We start from the raw sequence: 20,121 nt of genomic DNA on the forward strand, positions 1-20,121 counted from the left end.
TTGAGACGGAGTCTTGCTCTGTCGCCCAGGCTGGAGTGCAGTGGCCGGATCTCAGCTCACTGCAAGCTCCGCCTCCCGGGTTCACGCCATTCTCCTGCCTCAGCCTCCCGAGTAGCTGGGACTACAGGCATCCGCCACATCGCCCGGCTAGTTTTTTTTTTTGTTATTTCTTAGTAGAGACGGGGTTTCACCATGTTAGCCAGGATGGTCTCGATCTCCTGACCTCGTGATCCACCCGTCTTGGCCTCCCAAAGTGCTGGGATTACAGGCTTGAGCCACCGCGCCCGGCCTTTTTTTTTTTTTTTTTTGAGACGGACTCTTGCACTGTCGCTCAGGCTGGAGTGCAATGGCGCGATCTTGGCTCATTGCAACCTCCACCTCCCATATTCAAGCAATTCTCCTGCCTCAGCCTCCAGAGTAGCTGGGATTACAGGTACCTGCCACCATGCCTGGCTAATGTTTGTATTTTTAGTAGAGATGGGGTTTCACTGTGTTGGTCAGGCTGGTCTCGAACTCCTAACCTCAGGTGATCTGCCTGCCTTGGCCTCCCTAGGTGCTGGGATTACAGGCATGAGCCACTGTGCCCAGCCCAATTTTTGAGGAAGCCATTCTAATACTCAGCAATGCCAGATGCTCATGATGGCAGGAGTGTGGAAGATCTCTTGAATACCACGACTATTGTTGAGTGGCTTTTGTGATAAAAGGCGCACGATTGTCACACTGCAGATGGTCTAGAGAGCCAAAACATGACACAGATTAGTTTCAAGGGTTGCAGCGGTGTGCTCAGAGTTGGCTGATAGGACTGGAACAATCCAATAACCTGAAACAGTGGTAAGGCACCATCAATAGCCCCAAGAGGTCAAAGGTCTAATGAAGTTGATCTGCTATGAGTAGGCTGGGGCCATGTCCTATGTAAGATGACCTCCTCCTTTGCAAAAGAAATGGGCCAACCTTTGGCAGGAATCACAGCCTGGTATGTGGTGGTAGCCTCTGCATCAGAAATAGTCTTTTCTGGCCGGCTGCAGTGGCTCACGCCTGTAATCCCAACACTTTGGGAAGCCAAAGCGGATGGATCACTTGAGGTCAGGAGTTCGAGACCAGTCTGGCCAACATGGTGAAACCCCGTCTCTACTGAAAACACAAAAATTAGCTGGGCATGGTGGTGCGTGCCTGTAATCCCAGCTACTTGGGAGGCTGAGGCAGGAGAATCAGTTGAACCCGGGAGGCAGAGGTTGTAGTGAGCCAAGATGGTGCCACTGCACTCCAGCCTGGGCGACAGAGTGAGACTGCATCTTAAAAAAACAAGCAAAACCCCCCCCCACACACACACACAAATAGTCTTTTCCATTGTGCCCAGTCCATGATGGTGGATGTGTTGCCATGTCCGGCACAATGATGGATCCCAATGGCAATATGGCTAGTGCAGGCTCCCTCAACAGCCTTATTTCAGTTGGTCTCATCAGAGAACAGGCTTCAACCACGGGCATCTACATGCGTGATGCAGACAGAGCAATCACAGCCAAAACTTATTTCCATAGTTCATGACCCCAAAGATGGATGTCTTTAATCCACCAGTTGAGGTTTTCTAAGTGTCAGACCAAACACCTAGGCCATTGGCAATGCCCCAAGAGTCAGTAAAAATATAACAAGGGTTACCAAGAGGAGTATTGGCTCAGGGCCTACTGAGCAGAGTTACTCATCCATTTTCCATTCTGCACAGCTGCTTCTGAGGGTGAACAGCCACAGCAGCCCTGTGGACACCATGAGGCTTCCACTTCATCAGCCCATCAGTGAACCAGGCCCTGGCATTTAGGAGAACCTCTGTGAATTGAGGTTCCTGTTGTTGAGCCAGTGACTTTGCTTTGGTGGAGTGGGCGATATTAGTGTCCCCCAAAGGGTTAGCTGCCAGTTTTTTCATGTAAAACTGAGATGTCAGCAGGGCTAGACTAGCTGTGTTCTTAAATACACTGTTTCCATCTTAAGTACACCATTCCATAAAAGCCAGCCTTTTGTGGGTCAGGTATTCTGTTGTAAGAAGACCCCAGATAGTAAGCTTTTCAAAAGAGGTGTACCTGGCCACTGTGTCAGGGAGACAGGCAGTAAGTCCAAAACAGGGGCACCTCTGGGTGCAGTCTTCTTCCCTTTGCCAAAGGTTCCAATTAGCAAAATTAGTCACAGAGCCCTTATATAGCTTAAAGGGATCATTAGGGTTTTGAGGACCCACAGGTAGAGAGTGGGCTTGCTACACAGCTTCCAATACAGCCTTGCGGCCTGGGCCCTGCTCTAAAGGGTGCTGGTTGGCAAGTTAGCAGATGTAAAGGACCAAGTAGGATGCCCAAGTGAGGCACATGCTGTCTCCATTACCCAAGGAGTCTGAGAAGGTGCAGAGCCTTCTTTTTTGGTGGTGGTGGAAGGACCACCAGCAGCTTTTCCTTGACTCCTGGAAGGACTAAACATCGTGAATTGGCCAAGTGCAGTGGCTCACGCATATAATCCCAGCACTTTGGGAGGCCAAGGCTGGCGGATCACTTGAGGCCGGGAGTTCGAGACCAGCCTGGCCAACGTGGTGAAACTCCGTCTCTATTCAAAATACAAAAATTAGCTGGGTGTGGTGGCATGTGCCTGTAATCCCAACTACTCAGGAGGCTGATGCAGAAGAATCACTTGAACCTGGGAGGTGGAGGTTGCAGTGAGCCGAGATCGCACCACTACTCTCCAGCCCAGGTGACAGCAAGACTCCATCTCAAAAAACAAAAAACAAAACAAACAAACAAAAAAACAAACAAAACCTTGTGAATCAGCAGTTGTATTCCAAGAAATGGAATTTTGTCAGGGATTGTCAGTCCCTACTGCTGGTGGAGATGTGGTAACCTATGATCAGGATCTCCAGGACTGGGACTTTTGACTTGCCATCCAAGAGGACATCATCTGTATGGTGAAAGTTTTGGACATCAGAGGGCAGAGAAACTGAGTTAAAACCTGACTCATCCATGGGGGTTAAATGGCAGGGGAGTTTATCCCACTAGCATTGACTGAGAGAACCCCCTTTGGCACTTCAGGGCTGGAAGGAGAAGCACCAGTTCCTACCACAAATTCAGGTATAGATGCAACAAAACAAGACATTGAATTGTCCCAAAGGGCCCCACAGCACTTGGCTTTTTCTCTCTGCACTGTGAAACTTGCCCAAACCCTGTCAGTTGAATTTGGAAACTCCCCTTCCCCCATGAGGCCAGGTAGGACGGTGGCTTATGCACCCATATCCAAGAGACATAAACGTTTTGAGGCACTTTTGTCCCCAGTGTTCCTTAGCATACTCAGGTGCTCATGGCCTTTGGTCACCCTTGAAGACAGGGGGACCTCATCCCTGCCCTCATCATTTCTCCTTAGAGCAGCTGAGGTTGAGTTAGAGAGGGAGTGAGGGACTAGGGATTGTGGACAAGAGACTCTTGTGGGCAAGAGACTGGTTCTGTGCCATTAAATAAGGGCACACTTACTTCTGGGTTCAAAGAGTGTGGCAGCAATTTGTGACTCAAATGAGTTTCCAGTATTTTCAACCCATCCACAGCCCTGTATCAGGTGGCAAGGCCATCATTACTGACTCTATTTATTTCAGCTTTGGGGATCCCTTGACTCCACAGCCATATTGCTTTCTGGTTGAGGCCCCAGGGATTTTGTTCTTCTGATTTTTGTTCTGCTGACTCAGACTAGATGTAAGCCAGAGTGCCAGCATTTTCTTGCACTGATTCTCCAACCAGGGGGGTTGGAGGCCAGGAGACACCTGCACTTGCAGAAAGCTGTAATAAGAGGGGAATCCTAAGTTTGAATAACATGAGGCCTTTTTTAAAAGTTTTTTTCTTTTTTTTTTTTTTTAGTGAGAAGGTCTCACTCTGTCACCTAGGCTGGAGTGCAGTGGTGCAATCATGGCTCACTGCAGCCTCCACCTTTTGGCTCAAGCATCTTCACACCTCAGCTTCCCGAGTAGCTGGGACCACAGGTGTGCACTACCATGCCTGGGTAATTTTTTGTATTTTTGGTGGAGATGGGCTTTCATCATGTTGCCCAGACTAGTCTCAAACTCCTGAGCTCAAGTGATCTGCCTGCCTTGGCCTTCCAAGGTATTGGGATTACAGGTGTGAGTCACTGTGCCTGGCCACTTTTTGTTTGAGACACGGTCTTGCCCTGTTGCCCAGGCTGGAGTACAGTGGCATGATCACAGCTCACTGCAGCCTCGACCTCCTGGGCTCAGGAGGTCCTGTCACCTCAGCTTCCTGAAGAGCTGGGACCACAGGCACATCCACCATGCCCGGCTAATTTTTTGTATTTTTTATAGCGACAGTTTTGCCTTGCTGCCCAGGCTAGTCTCAAACTCGTGGGCTCAAGTGATCCACCTACCTCAGCCTCTCAAAGTGCTAGGGTTACAGGCATGAGCCACTGTGCCCGGCCCCACACAAGTCTTGAACTTCTAGTCTCAAGTGATCCTCCAGCCTTTGCCTCCCAAAGTGCTGGGATTACAGGCATGAACCACCATGCCTGGGTCACCTGAAGTGACCCAGATGTACTAATGGGCAGTACATCTTGCTCCTTCCACCATTCTTTGTAGGAGAGAATGTCTCCTGGATCCTGGGTGACATCAAAGGATTCAAATTCTGCCTCCCCTTTATTATTATCATTTTTTTGAGAGAGTTTCACTGTTGTTACCCAGGCTGGAGTGCAATGGTGCAATCTCGGCTCACCACAACCTCCACCTCCCAGGTTCAAGCAATTCTCCTGCCTCAGCCGCCTGAGTAGCTGGGATTACAGGCATGCGCCACCACGCCCGGTTAATTTTGTATTTTTAGTAGAGATGGGGTTTCTCCATGTTGGTCAGGCTGGTCGCGAACTCCCAACCTCAGGTGATACGCCCGCCTTGGCCTCCCAAAGTGCTGGGATTACAGGCATGAGGCACCGCGCCTGGCCTTCTGCCTCCCCCTTAATGATCACCTTTAGTTCTGAAAAGTACAGGAAAGCTGCTGAAACAGGTATCATTTCAGCCTACTATCCATTTACTCACATTTATTGAACATCTACTAGGTGTCAGATACTGGGGCTACAGCAGTGGAGACAGACAAGATGATGTGTTTGAGGGAGGATGGGAAGGAATAGAAGTGCTCCTTTAAAAGTGATGACATTGGCGAGGCACGTGTCTCACGCCTGTAATCCCAGCACTTTGGGAGGCTGAGGCAGGCAAATCACTTGAGGCCGGGAGTTCGAGAGCAGCCTGGCCAACATGATGGTAAAACCCATGTCTACTAAGAATACAAAAATTAGCCAGGCGTGGTGGTGTGTGCCTGGAATCCCAGCTACTCAGGAGACTGAGGCAGGAGAATTGCTTCAACCCAGGAGGTGGAGGTTGGAGTGAACCGAGATAGCGCTACTGCACTCTTGGTCTGAGAACTCAACCCCAACTCTGCATGCTCTGAGCAGCCAGCTCCACCCAGCACTCACCATCCCACCCACTTTCTTTTTTTTTTTTTTTTGAGACAGTCTTGCTCTGTCGCCCAGGCTGGAGGGCAGTGGTGCGATCTCGGCTCACTGCAAGCTCCGCCTTCTGGGTTCATGCCATTCTCCCGCCTTAACCTCCTGAGTATCTGGGACTACAGGCACCTGCCACCACGCCCGGCTAATTTTTTTTTTTTTTTTTTTTTTTTTTTGTATTTTTAGTAGAGACGGGGTTTCACCGTGTTAGCCACGATGGTCTTGATCTCCTGACCTCGTGATCCACCCACCTCCACCTCCCAAAGTGCTGGCATTACAGGTGTGAACCACCGTGCCCGGCCATCCCACCCACTTTTGTCTCCCCTCCTCAACATCCCCCTCATTCTGAGGTGTCTCCTGTAGTTGCATTTGTTGCAGTTCACTTGAGCTGAGCCCCGAGGCCCTTCTACCCCTAGTACTGCCTGTCCAGGACGGCCACAAGCATCCAGGCCTGAATAGGATGGATATGGCCCTAGAAAACAGAAAACAGGATTCCAGTCCCAGCTAAACTGGGTATGGCAAGACAAGGACCTGGGTTCCCATGTGCTCATGCTGAGAACTTAGGGACAGGAATTCTGCAGATCAACACAGCTTCACAAAGGCCAGCCAGGGGCTACCACCATTTTGCAGTGAGAATGTTTATTGAGAATGGCTCATTACAAACAAAATATATATAAAATCTCTGCGATGCAAAAGATCCCTTTCATCCCCCTGTGGCTAGAATGAACAAAGCTCACTGTCACACATGGCTTCAGGTGCTGTGCTGGTCCCCAGCACGTGGACAGGCTGGGCAGCTGTGGGTGTCATGTGCTGTGGGCAGAAGTCCCCGATGTCCAGGCTCTCTCTCTGGCCCCATTTTCATGACTTGTGCAAGAATGCAACACAGTGTGGCTTACATCCTGCCTCTGTGACCCTCCCTAGGCAGGTGGGTCTTCAGAACGGGCAGCTTTCTCATTCATCTTCCAGGCAGGTGACCTTTAACTTGTGGCGTGCCCTGAGAAGCCGTCCTCTGGGACCAGAGACTGTTTCTAAACATCTTGGATGGACTGAGGTGCTGTTACCACCCTCCATGAAGGCCACTCCCTAGTGACAGCCCTAACAGCATGTGCACTGTGTCTGAATCACATCCCACCATCCTGAAAACTTCATTTCCTTCCACCGGTTTCCTTCGCACAGCTATCCTCACAATTTTACCAGAACACCTCCTGAAGATGCCCACACCCTACAGCTGCTGTGCATGGGTACTCCTGGGCCACCTGGCATTAAGGCAATGGAGATGAGACCAGTCTGGAGCCAACACCGGTCTCTGAAACCCAGAAGGGGCTGCCCAGCTAACAGCACCTCCCTCTTGGCCAAAGGCTTTGTCTAGGGTTGAGGAGCAATTTGGCTAGGTGGTCTGACCGCCCTCCTAAACAGAGCCCACCTCTGCCCCCAGAGTCACCTGGTGGGGGAGGGGCCAGCTGCCCCCATGCCCTGCCTTGGGCACTGTAAGAGCAGGACCCAGGAGTGCAGGGATGGTATCACTGTTGCCCCTTTGAAAATGATCAATTTCCCTTAGTTTTTTCGGTACAGACTGGGGTTCAAGACCCAGCTCCACCATTGTCCTGGGCAGCCTCCCCAGACTGGGCCAGCTGCCTCATCTGTGAGGTGAAGGGGCAGATACTTAAACCGCTGGCCAAGTCCCTTTCTCTGAAAAAGAACTTGAGCTGGCTAACTGCCCTGTGCAGAGGTGTTAGTGGTTCCAAAGTACCTTCACTCTTACGATTACTGTTATACTTGAAGGTGATTACCCCTCAAAAATGAAAACTTAAATCTCAAACAACCCCTGACCCCAACCAAAGAAGAAAAAAAGAGGAAGAGCTCTATGCTACTTGCTGTGTTGTAAGATCCTAGGCAGGAACCCCTCTTTTCCGTCAAGATAAAAGAGGCCCAGTATCATGTGCAACCTCGTGTGAAGACCAGGCTGGGTGGGTAGCTGCAGGCTGCCCCTGCCCATTGCTTTGGAGCACAGGCCCTAGCAGCCAACCTTAAAGGACTAGGGGCTCCCCACACTCAGAGGGCAGACCCTGCTGTCAGGATTTAGGCTGGTGTCAGGAGGCTTCCTGGGTGTGGAGATCCCTCTGGGTCTAGGGCAGCTGTTTATTCCCAGAGCACGCACTGTGCCGCCAGCCATCAGGCCTACCAGTGGGATTTAGGCCCAGGCCACACCCCCGAGAGCCCTCCATCTGAGCTGGAGGACCTGGAGGGCTGTGGGTGGCTTAAGAGTCTCCAGGGGCCAGGGCTCTGCACGGCAGGGCAGCTGTGAGGTGTGTCTATGCTGGGTGGCAGGGGCCAGACACCCTGTAACGAGCCACAGAAACTTGGGCCCATGGGTAGGCAGGAGACGGTGGTGTCGTCAACCACGGGGCATGGGGGCATATGCAGCACTTCCAGAAGAGAGGGGCCTGGAGGGGTCCTCAGTTCTGGGCGATTGGGGTCAACTATGCTGTCTCCAGACACTCACATACTGTCCTGACAAGTGGCATTAGTCAAGGGACTTCTCTCTCCAGACTCAGCCCTGCGGTCTGTGTGGAGACCCTTGCCTTGGGTCTGGCTCAAAGGCAACAAGGGCACTGTTGGGACTGGACTTCCTGTGGGCACAGCTGGAGTCAGGCTTGGGGTCTTGGGGTATGCTTCCAGCAGCCAGCAGGTGCTTGGCGTGAGCGACATGACAACACACGGCACTGGCAGACAAAGCAGCTGTGCCACAGTATCCCAGAGTTTCTGGGGCTCTGCCAGATGGGCTGAGGCTGCAGTTCCACATTCCAGCCCCAGCAGCCCCAGGCCTGGGCCAGGGCATCCTGAGTGGGCCCAGCTGGGGTGGGGATGGGGTCCAAGGGCCTGGGCACACCAGGCTCCTGCTGTCAGCTGTCCAAGTAGACAAAGAGGATGTCCTCATCTGTGCCATAGCTGGTTCTGGCCTCCTCAAAGTTACTGATGCTGGTGCTGCACATTCCTGCTGGGGGTGGAGAGGGCAGAACGGGGTCAGTGGGTTGTGAGAAAGCACCTACCCTACCGACACAGTGCCCAGGGGAGCTGGGTGAGGTCTGTGTTCCACCCGCATGGCCACTCCTCTCAGCTCAACTCCTCCACCCCCAGGAAGCCCTCCTTGCCCATCCTGGTCTTCATGAGCTTTCTCTGACTCCTCCCCAGTTGAGCAGTTAGAGAAAGTGAGGCCCAGAGAGGGGAAGAAACATGCTCCAGGCCACATAGATGGGGTAAGTTTATGTGATCAGGGCATCTAGGGGCTGTCTCTGTGAATCCAGTCTATGAGAGTCAGGGCGGCCCTTCCCTGTGCCTGGAGGGCAGTAGGCAGGCCAGGATGGGTCTACAGCAGGGGCTGGCTCTGGCCGGCTTTTCTTTCTGAGGAATGTGCTGGCCATCCTGGGGGCTGGGGGAGGGGTGCAGCCTGTGCAGCATGAAAGGGTGAGGCAGGGACCTGGGCAGTGGCGTGGGGCCTGTGGTGTGGGAGGGAGAGGTGGCCAGGTTGTAGAGAAGGCTGGCATAGTTTGCTGCAGGTTTGCCTGCATGGCCTGAGGGGTGGCTCCAGTGACAAGAGTAAAGGAGGAGCAGGGGCTTTGGGGAAAAGGTGGTAAGGGAGGACCTGGCCACACTAGATTGCATGGGTGGGAATCGTGGGCACTGGGCATACAGAACAGTGAATGTGGCCCACTCTGCCTCACCCGCCCCACCCAGCACTCACGGTCAGCATAGGCTGGGTTGTTGTAAAAGATGCAGCCAGTGGCCCGGTTGTAGCCGCGCAGGACGATGAAGTGGCCCTGGTAGTCAGGAGTGCGGCAGAAGCAGCGGTGGCCACTGGGGGCGAAGCAGCAGTACTTGACAGGGCTGGAACACAGGTCACAGTGCAGCACCCCAGAGTTCACCAGCACGATGGCCACATGGCCCTGAGCCAGGTGCGCCTGGATGTCCTGCACACTCACTGTGCTGTGGGCAGGAGAGGGGTCAGCTGGTGCTGCTGGGCCCCCATTCCCCATCCCTCAACTGGATCCCTGCTTGTTCCTGTTTCTCTGTTACAAAGCTTGGGGATCGGCTCCTCTTCCCTTTGCCCTGAACTCCCTGCTCTGTCACTTGTGGCCCAGGCTCAGCCTAGAGCCAAGCAGGAGACTGGTATGGTGTGCGTGTCTGAGTGTGCACAAAGATGAGCTGGCCCTGTCAGGCCCTTCACGGGGAGGGCAGTTCAGCTCCAGGTGGGTCCAGTCAAGGGCCACTAGAGCAGCACACAGAAACCATCGTCCTCCTGTGCCCCAGCCTGGTTAGTGAATTCTTTTTGCCCAGCTTTGTCTCTCCTCTACCCTAAATCATATGTAGTTTACGTTGAAAACTGCCTGCCCAATCTAATCCCTTAAATCTAAGCCACGCATGGCTCAGACACTTTCAAAACCAAATTATTATTTGGTTTTGAAAGAGTTATTTTACTTTTTTCCTAAGGCTCCTTGTGGCAGAAGGGGCTGCCCAGGAAGGGCTGGGCCACATTACTTCCAGGGGAGCTCCAATTTAGCAATGACATCTGCCTGGAGCCTCCCTCACTAACAGAAGGTGCTGCCCCATCCTGTACCTTCCACTAGGCAGCAAATCCACATGAAAACCTAGAGCAGGGCTGGGCACAGCGGCTCACGCCTGTAATCCCAGTGTTTTGGGAGGCCAAAGTGGAAGAATCGCTTGAGCCCAGGAATTAGAGACCAGCCTGGGCAACACAGCAATAACCCTGTCTCTGCAAAAACATTAAAAAATTTACCAGGCATGGGGCATGGTGGTATGAGATTGTGGTTCCAGCTACTCGGGAGACTGAGGCAAGAAGATCACTTGAGTCTTGGGCTGTAGCCGTGAGCTATATTGCAATATTGCAGCACAGCACTCCAGCCTGCATGACAGAGTAAGACCATGTCTCTTAAAAAAAGACAAAAGAAAACACCCAGAGGGGCAGAGGGAAGATGGGGCTGTGGGCAGGGGGAGCTCTAGGCCAGGGGCTCCTGCATCTTTGCTGGAGGGGCTGCTCACCCACTTGGTGCCTTCCTTAGGAGTGGCAGCATCAGTACCACATGGCCTGGCCCAGCTTCAGCCACAGCTGAGTCACGTGGCAGTTTGGATTGCTGCCTTGGCCAAGGAAACGTGCCATTTTTCCATTTGGTCTTTGAAACAAAATAGCTGGCTGAGTTCCCAGTGGCAGTGTACAAGAGTGGAATTTCAGCTATAGGGAAAAAGCAGGAGGCTGGCTGGAAGGAAAAGCTACAGGCTTCAAGGAATAACAAGCATGGGTTCAGATCATGGCATGGTCAAGATGCTGGGGGTGACCTTGGGTGTCTCTCTCATCCTCGGTTTCCTCCCCCGAGAAACGGAGACAGCAACAGCTTTTCCACTCAAGGAGATGGCACCTGTTGACAGCCGCTAAATAAACATTTGCTGCCTTTCCTTCCAACATGTGCCCATGTGGTCACAGTATGAATGGAGATCCCACCCCACCCCCATTTTCTAAATCACCTATCATGTGATTATAGCAGGTCAATAATGAAAATATAAATCTGCAAAGAAAGGGAAAATCTGAGAAAAGCCTGTCCAGGACCTAGAGGCAGCAGGTCTGAGTCCCACTCTCACATAGTCCAGAGAAGAATGCCACTCACACTGGGGCAAACTGCACCCGGGGTCTTCCTGAATCCAGCCCCAATGCATACAGATGAGAAGGGGAGGCCCTTGTAAGGTCACAGCAGCCCCTACACACTGGGTCCTCCCTGCCCCCCGTCCCTTGTCAATCACTGCACCAGCACATTCCTCTTAGGCCATCACCCTTTCATTAGGGGTCCTGTGTTGTGTCCCATGCTGTCCTTCTGCAAGCAGCCCAAGGGCTGGATGCAATCTCTCTCGCTCACCTGTCCCTCCAGCACCTGCTCAGGATCCATCCCCAGTCAGAGCCTGGGTCATGAAGCCCCAGTGATCTCCATAAACCAAGGCTCAAGGGGGCAAGTCAGTGCCCACAGCCATCCGGTAGCCAGTTCTGCCTGGCTCCAGAGTTCCAGCCTTTCCTGAACACTATCCCGAGGCCTCCCCACTGCAGATCTGTGGGTAAGCAGGCGTGAGAGGAAGGGCGGGTAGGAAGGTCGGGGGGCTCACCATTTCTCCACCAGCACCTTGCAGGCCTTGGCTTGTGCAAACAGCTGATTCACCCGGGTTTCCTCTGTGTCAAAGTGCTTCCTGTAGAAAGACTGAACAGAGAAGAGGGAGCTGGAGCAGCCACCACCCAGGCTGCCTTCACTCCATTTGGATGAAGGAACTAAAGAGCATGTTGAGGCCGGGCGCGGTGGCTCAAGCCTGTAATCCCAGCACTTTGGGAGGCCGAGACGGGCGGATCACGAGGTCAGGAGATCGAGACCATCCTGGCTAACACAGTGAAACCCCGTCTCTACTAAAAAATACAAAAAAAACTTAGCCGGGCGAGGTGGCAGGCGCCTGTAGTCCCAGCTACTCGGGAGGCTGAGGCAGGAGAATGGCATGAACCCGGGAGGCGGAGCTTGCAGTGAGCTGAGATCCGGCCACTGCACTCCAGCCTGGGTGACAGAGCGAGACTCCGTCTCAAAAAAAAAAAAAAAAAAAAAAAAAAAAAGAGCATGTTACGGAGGCAGAGACAACAGGAGGGCAGAGGAGCCCCACCTGCCAGGGCAGATGGTACATGCAGCAAGCCTGATCAGAAAGCTGTCTGTCCTAAGCAGGAGCAGGGATGCAGGACCACACAGAGGCATGAGGACAATGCTTGAGAGGGGTGAGCAGCTGGGCTCAGGTCAGCTCCCTGGGGAGGATCGATCACCCTTGGGCTTGTACACTCTAGCAGGCATGAGCAGGAGCCCATAGCGAATAAGCAAGGGGGATGAGGCTGAGCCACCTGGGACAGCTCAGCTACAGCTTGGCTTAGCTAGGTGTGGTCCACGGAACACACTTTGCTGGCATGGCTATGTTGGCATTATTTTTCAAAAGGCAAAAAAAAAAAGAAAAGATGGTATTTTGGTTTTCTTCTAGACTACCAATTACCCAGCTTAAAAGCTGGCTCTCCTGGTGAAAAGAAAAAAAAATGTGCATATGATGGCTGGATGAAGCCAGTGATGTTCTCAGAGGCCCTGGGCCTGCCTTGTGCTGAGGACACTAGCAAAGAACGTAGGAAGTGGCCTCTGCATATTCTGAGGGCTGTAGAAGGCAGGCAGACAGGAGCCAGGACTTAGTACTCAGATCCTCTGGGCAGGCCAGAATGCAAAGGCACCTGCTCTGACTGGCCCCCAAATCCTGCCTATAGGCTCTCTGCTGCTGCTGCCTGGTCTCTGCACACCCGGTATCTACCTGGGTGTCTAGCCCTTGACTGCTCCCTCTTCCAACTACTGGAACCAAGTGGCCTTATACCTCTGTGTGTCCCCACATGGGAAGGCCCAGTGGCTGGTCGCTCACCTGGTTCTTGTAGCCCTTGTCGACGCCCAGGGTCTGGGTACAGAAGCGGTGCCTCACACCAAAGTGGTGCATCAGGTAGGCCAGGTCGATGGTCCAGATGCTCCTGGTCAGCTGCAACTCCTGTAGGGCTCTCTCAAACTCACTGTCGTCCAGCTGGCCCAGGTACCTGCAGGGAGATGCGTGGGGAGCTCAGCTTGCTCTCGAGGGTTAACTGGACCAGGTCACCCTCCACCCGCTGGCCCAAGAGCCCCTGTCACAGGTCCCATTCCCCAGAAGTCTTCCTCCTTCATCATGAGCCCCTAGGTCCTGCCCACACACTGCCCAGGCTGCCTGGGGCACCATCCTGGCTCCAGAGTTGCAGGCCTGGACTCTGCTTCTCACATCTCTTGTGTCTTGTGGGCTGTGACCTTGGGCAAGTCATGTCTTCTCTGGCCTCTTTAGCTTCATCTCTAAGATGAGGTCCCTGGATCACATCAGTGGTTTTCAAAGTTTTAGGCACAGAACCCTTTTATTGAACGTGGCTGGGATTTCCAGGATGTAAAACAGATGAAGGTACAGCTGCCCTGGGGTTCCAAGAAGCCAAATGAAAAACTCTTGTACAAGGTGACGGCTACAGTCCCTCTTGGCTCTCACTGTCCAGATTTCTGGGATATTCACACAGCTTCCGCTTAACAGCCAACACCCCAGTCTCCCAGGAGCCAGAGGCCGGGGGTGGAGGGCCTCCTGTCCCAGTCACAGAGCGGCCTTGTGGGACAGGCCTGGACACCTGGGACTTCCTGGCCACCCCAAGCCCCCAGGCATTACTATGATGGAGACCTGGAAGGCCTGGTCCACCCCTTGCTCGCTTTTGCAGATGGGACTAGGACCAGGTAGAAGCTTGGCCTCCTGCAAGCCCCAACCAAAGACAGTTACAGGGACAATGGATCCCACCCAGGTCTCTCCCAAGCCAGAGCAGGAGATGTAGATGGGGAGCCCCCAGCCCTGGCCCCACTCACCGCAGCACCATCCTGGAGCAGGCCAGGCCACAGTCCCAGTGGTAGAGCTGCTGGATGACTGGCACAGGCAGCTGCACAAAGTCCCCTGTGCAGAAACAGAGGGAAGTCACAGACCCTCAGCGCAGAGCCCACCACTGCCACCCTCATGGGAGACAGTGTCACTGCCTCCTGCCTAGACCCTGCAGGGGCTGCTCAGGGACCTTCCCACAATCCTTCAGCAACCCCCTTAAATCCAGGCTCCTACAGTAGCAGTGATCTCCCCAAAACACTGGCCAGAGAGGTCAGCCCTACTGAAAATCCTCCAGTGAGCTGGGTCCCACATTTCTTAAGACAACACCTCCATGGCTGCTGCCCTAGCACCCTCTGCACCCTTGCCTTTGCTTGTCATAATCCCTCACACCCCAGGGGCCTTTGCACACCTGGTCCCTCTGCCTGGACATACCTGGCTTCCTGGGTGCCTAACTCCTGCCCTTGGATGTCACTTCTCCAGTGTTGCCCCTCTTGGGCCCAGTGACCCACATGTGCAGTCACTGCCCCCATGCCTACTCAGAGGCCTTCTTTTGGTGGGAACTCTGAGGAGGAGGGACAGGGTCGTTTTTTTTCAACGGGGTCTCACTCGGTTGCCCAGGCTAGAGTGCTATGGCATGATCTCGGCTCACTGCAACCTCTGCCTCCCAAGTGGCAAGTGATTCTCCTGCCTCAGAGTAGCCTTAGTCCACAGGCGCGCCACCATGCCCAGCTGATTATTATAATTTAGTAGAGATGGGGTTTCACCATGTTGTCCATGGCTGGTCTCGAACTCCTGACCTCAGATAATCCACCTCAGCCTCCCAAAGTGCTGGGATTACAGGTGTGAGCCACCCCACCTGGTCAACAGGGGCTGTTTTGTTTCCTGCTTTCATTCCAGGAATGGCACATGGGAGGGACTCAGCAGATACGTATATCTGAGTTCACGAGGCCCCTGGAGGTTTGCTTGACTCCAAAGACCCCAGGACCGCCAGGGTGTGAGACCATGGCCAGGAGAAGGGAACTGTCAGGTAAGCTGTGCAGCATATGGAATATCCTTGTGAGCTCCACCCCCCACCAACCCTGGGCAACCTCTCGGTCTGTCTTTGCCAGGCTGTGAGGTGGAGCAGAAAGAGCCTGACCTAGCATTCCAGACCCAACTGTGCCGCTGCTGGCTGGCTGTGGGCTGGGCAGCTGACTTCCTCTTGCTGGAATGAGTCTGGCCATCTCTAAACGGGCAGGGGGCAGAGGAGGGGGGACTTTGGTCTGATTCAGTCATTCAGTCGACAAATATTTCCCCAAAGCCTAGTAAGTGCCTGGTGTGTGTACTGGAGATACAGCACTGAGTGACACAAAGTTAACTATCCTGATGGACAGCAAAAACAAGCAAACATAACAAAATAGAGGCCTAGGTTGGGGGAAACGGTAGGGGTGTGCCTTAGAGGGGATGGGGGAACAGCATGTGCTAAAGCCTTGAGGTGGGACAACTGGGTATGTGGCATGCAGGACCCTCCTCCGTAGCCACCTCATGAACCTGGACAAAGTTCAGAGTCTAAAGAGGAGGAGACTTATCTCTGCTGTTACTCACTCATGACACTCGTTCAGCACGTGAAAACCCAGCCCACATTATTTCCCCATCTGGCAGGTCTCTCCTGGACCACGTGACCAGCTCTGTGCAGAGCCACCCCAGGAGCCCTCCTGCTGTGGCAGCCCCAGTTCCCCTCACTCCCCTGTGTGTGGGGCCCTGCCTAACCTGCCCCGCCAGCCTCATCTCGGCCGGCCGCCCTCACCTGTGGTCTAGTTAACCTGTGAACTCATTAAGGCTTCATTCTACCCCCAACGCATTGGCATGTGAGGCTCCCTCTGTCTGAAACTCTCTCCTGGCTGCTCTTCTCAAGGTTGTGTCCCTTCTAGTCACTCAAGTCCCAGCTCAAAATCTCTTCTTCGAGGTTTTTCTAACTAAGCCTTTGAGAAACGAGGGGACTCTCCTTCACAGCATCCTGTTCATTTCCTTCACAGTGCTTGGCAAAAGTAGCAATAGATCAAGCCACTCTGTCTCTAGACTGCAAGCTTCCTGAAGGCAGGTGCTATGGTATCCTCTCCAAAATTCATGTTGAAACTTAATCTCCATTGTGGTGGTATGAAAAGATGGGTGTGGAAGATATCCACAACCAAAAATAAATAAATAAATAAATACATAAGTAAGTGTGGCCTTTTGGGAAGTCAGAAAGGCTCTGCCCTCATCAGTGAATTACTGCCTATAAAAGGGCTGGAGGAAACTAGCATGGGCCATTTTTTTTTTTGCCCTTCTGTTCTTCTGTCATGTAAAGGTACAGTGTTTACGCCCTTTCTGTTCCTTCCACCACTGAGGACACGCAGGTGTCACCATCTACAAGGAACAGGCCTTTACCAGACACAGAACCTGCCAGCACCTTCATTGGACCTCGGAGTCTCCAGAACCGTGAAGAATTAAATTTCTAGAGCTGGGCACAGTGGCATACACCTGTAATCCCAACTACTCACGAGGTCAAGACAAGAGACAAGGAGTTTGAGACCAGTTTGAGCAAAATAGTGAGACCTCCATCTCCAAAAAAGAAAAAAAGAAATTTCTATCGTTTCTAAATTACCCAGTCCTGACTATTTTGTTATAGAAGCACAAATGAACTGAGATAGCAGGAAACCTGCCAATCTTGTTCCCTGTTATTCTCAGTCACTGGTGTTGGATATTTAGTAGTAACTCAATAAATATTTGCTGGAAGAAATAAACTTTTTTAGGCCAGGCACGGTGGCTCACACCTGTAATCCCAGAACGTTGGGAGGCCAAGGCAGGCAGATCACTTGAGGTCAGAAGTTTGAGACCAGCCTGGCCAACATGGTGAAACCCCGTCTCTACTAAAAATACAAACATTAGCCGGGTGTGATGGCCAGAGCCTGTTATCCTAGCTACTTGGGAGGCTGAGGCAGGAGAAGTGCTTGAACCCGGGAGGCGGAGGTTGCAGTGAGCCAAGATTACGCCACTGCACTCCAGCCTGGGCAACAGCGAGACTCCATCTCATTAAAAAAAAAAAAAAAAAAAAAAAGAACTTGAAACAGGGTCTCACTCTGTCGCGCAGGCTGGAGTGCAGTGGTGTGACCAGAGCTCACTGCAGCCCTGAACTCCCAGGCTCGAGGGATCCTCTGACCTCAGCCACCTGAGTAGCTGGAACTATGGGCACACACTACCACACCCAGATAATTTTTAAATTTTTTTTCTAGAGATGGGGTCCCATTATGCTGCCCAGGTTGGTCTCAAACTCCTGGGCTCAAGCAATCCTCCTGCCTTGGCCTCTCAAAGTCCTGGGATTCCAGGAGTGAGCTACTACTGTGCCAGGTCAGAAGAAATGAACTTACTAAGCACTCACTGTTTGCTAGGCTCTGGGGACACAAAGGTGACTAAAAACCCACCTAAGCCCTAACCCCTAGGGACTCATAAAATGCTGAGCAGTGGGAGAGCTCTGCTTTCCTCTATCGCACAAAATGAGAATTCTTCAGTGGCAGATGGAGACGAGGTTGCATTTGCCTCCTTCCAGCCCTCAGCCCAGAGCAGGCACTTAGATATGCTTGGGGAATGGAAGGCATTTTCCAAAAAACCTCATACCTTGAGATGCCCAGGCCTACTTGTCACTTCACTGCTCTGCACCCCTCTTCCCCCAGGCGTCCAGACTACAGCCTTCTGTGTGAGGTTCCCTCCTTACTCTGTGGCTTGGGCTGTGACACTGACTAGCTGAGCTATCTTCTGCCAGGCTGTGACTCTGTCCATGCCTTTCCGTGTCCAGCTGTAAAATGTGGCACAGGACAGCAGCTCTCTCTCAGAGACTCAGCTGCCCCTCCTCCTCTTGCCCTGCAATCGAGAACTCCTTGATCCTGAGGCCTGGCAGGCCCCATAGGGCCATCTCCAGTCTTGGCAAGGGCAGATGGGACCTAGAGATGCTCATGTTGGGGGAGATAATGTTAGGCGAGGCCTTGGCATTTGTCCCCATAACAGCTTTAGCCTTCTGAACACAAAGTCACAGCCAGATGTTGCTGCCTGGAGCCAAGGGGCTGCCTGGAAGGCCCTGGTCTGACCTCAGTTAGTGGTTGTCACTAAGGAAGGCAGGCAGTGTGCTAGCCTTGAATACTTAACCCATCTCAGACTCAGTCTGGTCAGCTGAAAAAGTGCAAATCACAGTAGGCACCTACTTCACTGGGTCGTTATGAGGATTAATGAGGCACTGCATGTAAACAACTGCGCACAGCGCCTGCCTGCCTCATAGAAAGCTCCCTGTGAATGTAAGCCATTCCTCCTTTGAGGCTCAGGAAAGGCAAGTATCTTGTCTCAGATCACAGGGCTAGACAACTGGAGGAGGAGGGATGTAAATCCCCCCCCACTGCACACAGCAAACACAAAAGAGAACACTCCCTGGGAGTGACACCTGAAGGTCAGGGTCCCACATGTTGTTGACCTCTCCCACAGTTGGCACTTCACTTGAGAGTTTACTAGCTAGCACTCCGTCCCTCACCAACCCTGCGCCTTCAGCAGGACAGGAATCACGTCTTCCCCCTCCCCTACCTCTTGGGCAAGCAAACTAACTGCCAAGACATTGAATACCAGTCCGAGTCTCCGCCCCAAAGGGGCTCAGGCTACCGCGTGGCAGAGGGAACCAGAGGGGGAAGAACAGGAGCAAGACAAAACGCCGACTCTGGGAGGCCAGAGCACCGGCCCTTTCATTACTCTGTGCTCTCGGCCAGTTTCCTGCCCTTCCCAGCCTCAGTCCTCCACGGTTCCCCAAGGCACGAGAGCTCCCAAGGCGGCTCCAGTAGGACTTTTCGCTTCTGGGGAAGGTGGCGCCCCTTCTACCCGGACCCTCCCACCATGCTGACAAGGGTCGCAATCCTGCCAGTGTCAGGAAACCCCCACTGACTGGAGCGAGGCGGGTGTGGGGGTGAGGCGGGAGTCGGCCCAAGGTCGCGCGGCTGGACCCTGCCCCGCGCTAGGGCGGGGTCCCCTTCGTTCCTAGGGTGAAGACTGGGCCCACAGAGAGGCACTGACCGGGCTCGAGCGGCGGCCCCGCTGCCTCCGCCTCCGTCCTCATGACCCGGGCGGCGCGGGGCGCCCATGGCCCCGGCCCAGAGCGGGCTACAGCTTCCGCTTCGGCTGGGGCGGTAGGGCGGTCGGTGCGTGTCGAGTTCCTTCTCCGCCACCGCCGCCGCTGCGGAGGGGAGAACCGGAGGCGGTGGCTGGGCCGCCCCAAGCCCCGCCCCAGCCCTTCCAGGTCTCGAATCTGGAGGCCCCGCCCTTTCTCTAAGCCCCGCCCCAAACTTTGATCCTAGAGGCCCCCAGCCTCCCGATTTAAATCTGCCCCGGCCATTCACCGCCTCAGCGTCGAGTGGCCCAGCCCTCTCGTCCAATCCTCGCGCAGCCGCGAAGCCCACCAAGACGCGGACCCGGAAGCTCCGCCCCTTTCCTTGAGCCCCGCCCCAAAGCCCGTGCATTTCGTGAACAGAGGCTCCTCCCTTCGGCGAGCCCCGCCTCTGCCGGGGCCCGCTCCTTTGCCAGTCTTAGCTGTAAACCCTGGTCCCGCCCAGTGTATTCCGGAGGCTCCAAACAACTCTCCTTAAACTGCCTTTAGGGATGACCCTGAGCTGGCCTCCTCTCTACTCTATACCTAACTTTATCCGTACGAGATACGTAGCCTCACTCAGGGCGCCCCTTACCTGGCAGTGCTGGGATCAAAAAATTAAATTGTGAGGGGAAGTCCTGGCCCTTGGCCCAACCTCCTGCTGCCCCCGGTCTGAGGGCCCAGGCCCCGAGTCTCCGCCTTGCCGTCCAGCCTGTCCTTGGTGTGGGGTGCTTGGAAGTGCAAGCACCCTCTCTGGCTCTTTGCCGGCCCCAAGGGTCGTTGTTTGCGGTGGTCCCCGGGCCCAGTCATCGGCCCTCTTTTCCGGTGCCGGAACTATCGTACTGGTGCCTTAGTTTCCCAGCCGGCACGCGGGGTGAGGAGGAAGCGGAGGCGACACCGCTCTCACCACTGGGGAAAGGAAGGAGGCGGGCCCTGCGCGCAGCATTTTGGGAACGAGTGGAATTCTGGGAGCTGGGGCCGCC

General features: G+C 53.8%; 1 protein-coding gene and 1 pseudogene across 6 annotated transcripts; both read right to left on the reverse strand.

The window, feature by feature from the left end:
• Window positions 1-6,136: 6,136 nt before the first annotated feature.
• LOC112617316 lies at window positions 6,137-8,235 on the reverse strand (annotated as a pseudogene). Its single transcript, XR_003117892.1, has one exon. The product of XR_003117892.1 is annotated as an uncharacterized LOC112617316 (transcript).
• On the reverse strand, window positions 6,137-19,296 carry LOC112617315 (protein GUCD1). Of its 5 annotated transcripts, none has more exons than XM_025374074.1 (6): window positions 19,069-19,296; window positions 13,995-14,079; window positions 13,000-13,165; window positions 11,680-11,771; window positions 9,257-9,369; window positions 6,137-8,509 (listed from the first exon to the last, which is right to left on the reverse strand). In XM_025374074.1, the coding sequence occupies exons 1-6, from the start codon at window positions 19,109-19,111 to the stop codon at window positions 8,418-8,420; spliced, it is 591 nt and encodes a 196-aa protein (XP_025229859.1). In that variant the 5' UTR covers window positions 19,112-19,296; the 3' UTR covers window positions 6,137-8,417. The 5 variants fall into 5 exon arrangements, with proteins under 5 accessions (XP_025229859.1, XP_025229858.1, XP_025229857.1 ...); XM_025374073.1 differs by having other exon boundaries at window positions 9,257-9,498; XM_025374072.1 differs by having other exon boundaries at window positions 6,137-8,512; window positions 9,257-9,498.
• Window positions 19,297-20,121: the final 825 nt, after the last annotated feature.

Source organism: Theropithecus gelada, unplaced genomic scaffold (genome assembly GCF_003255815.1).
Source record: "Theropithecus gelada isolate Dixy unplaced genomic scaffold, Tgel_1.0 HiC_scaffold_16025, whole genome shotgun sequence".
NCBI lineage: Eukaryota > Metazoa > Chordata > Mammalia > Primates > Cercopithecidae > Theropithecus > Theropithecus gelada.

What these genes read in the sequence shown, in the direction of transcription:
- LOC112617315 (XM_025374072.1), bottom strand. Translation starts at nt 19,111, where the DNA reads ATGAGGACGGAGGCGGAGGCAGCGGGGCCGCCGCTCGAGCCCG. An exon ending in GGGGCCGCCGCTCGAGCCCG is followed by an intron (nt 14,080 to 19,068) that starts GTCAGTGCCTCT and finishes GTTTCTGCACAG; the next exon opens with GGGACTTTGTGCAGCTGCCT. An exon ending in TGCTCCAGGATGGTGCTGCG is followed by an intron (nt 13,166 to 13,994) that starts GTGAGTGGGGCC and finishes ATCTCCCTGCAG; the next exon opens with GTACCTGGGCCAGCTGGACG.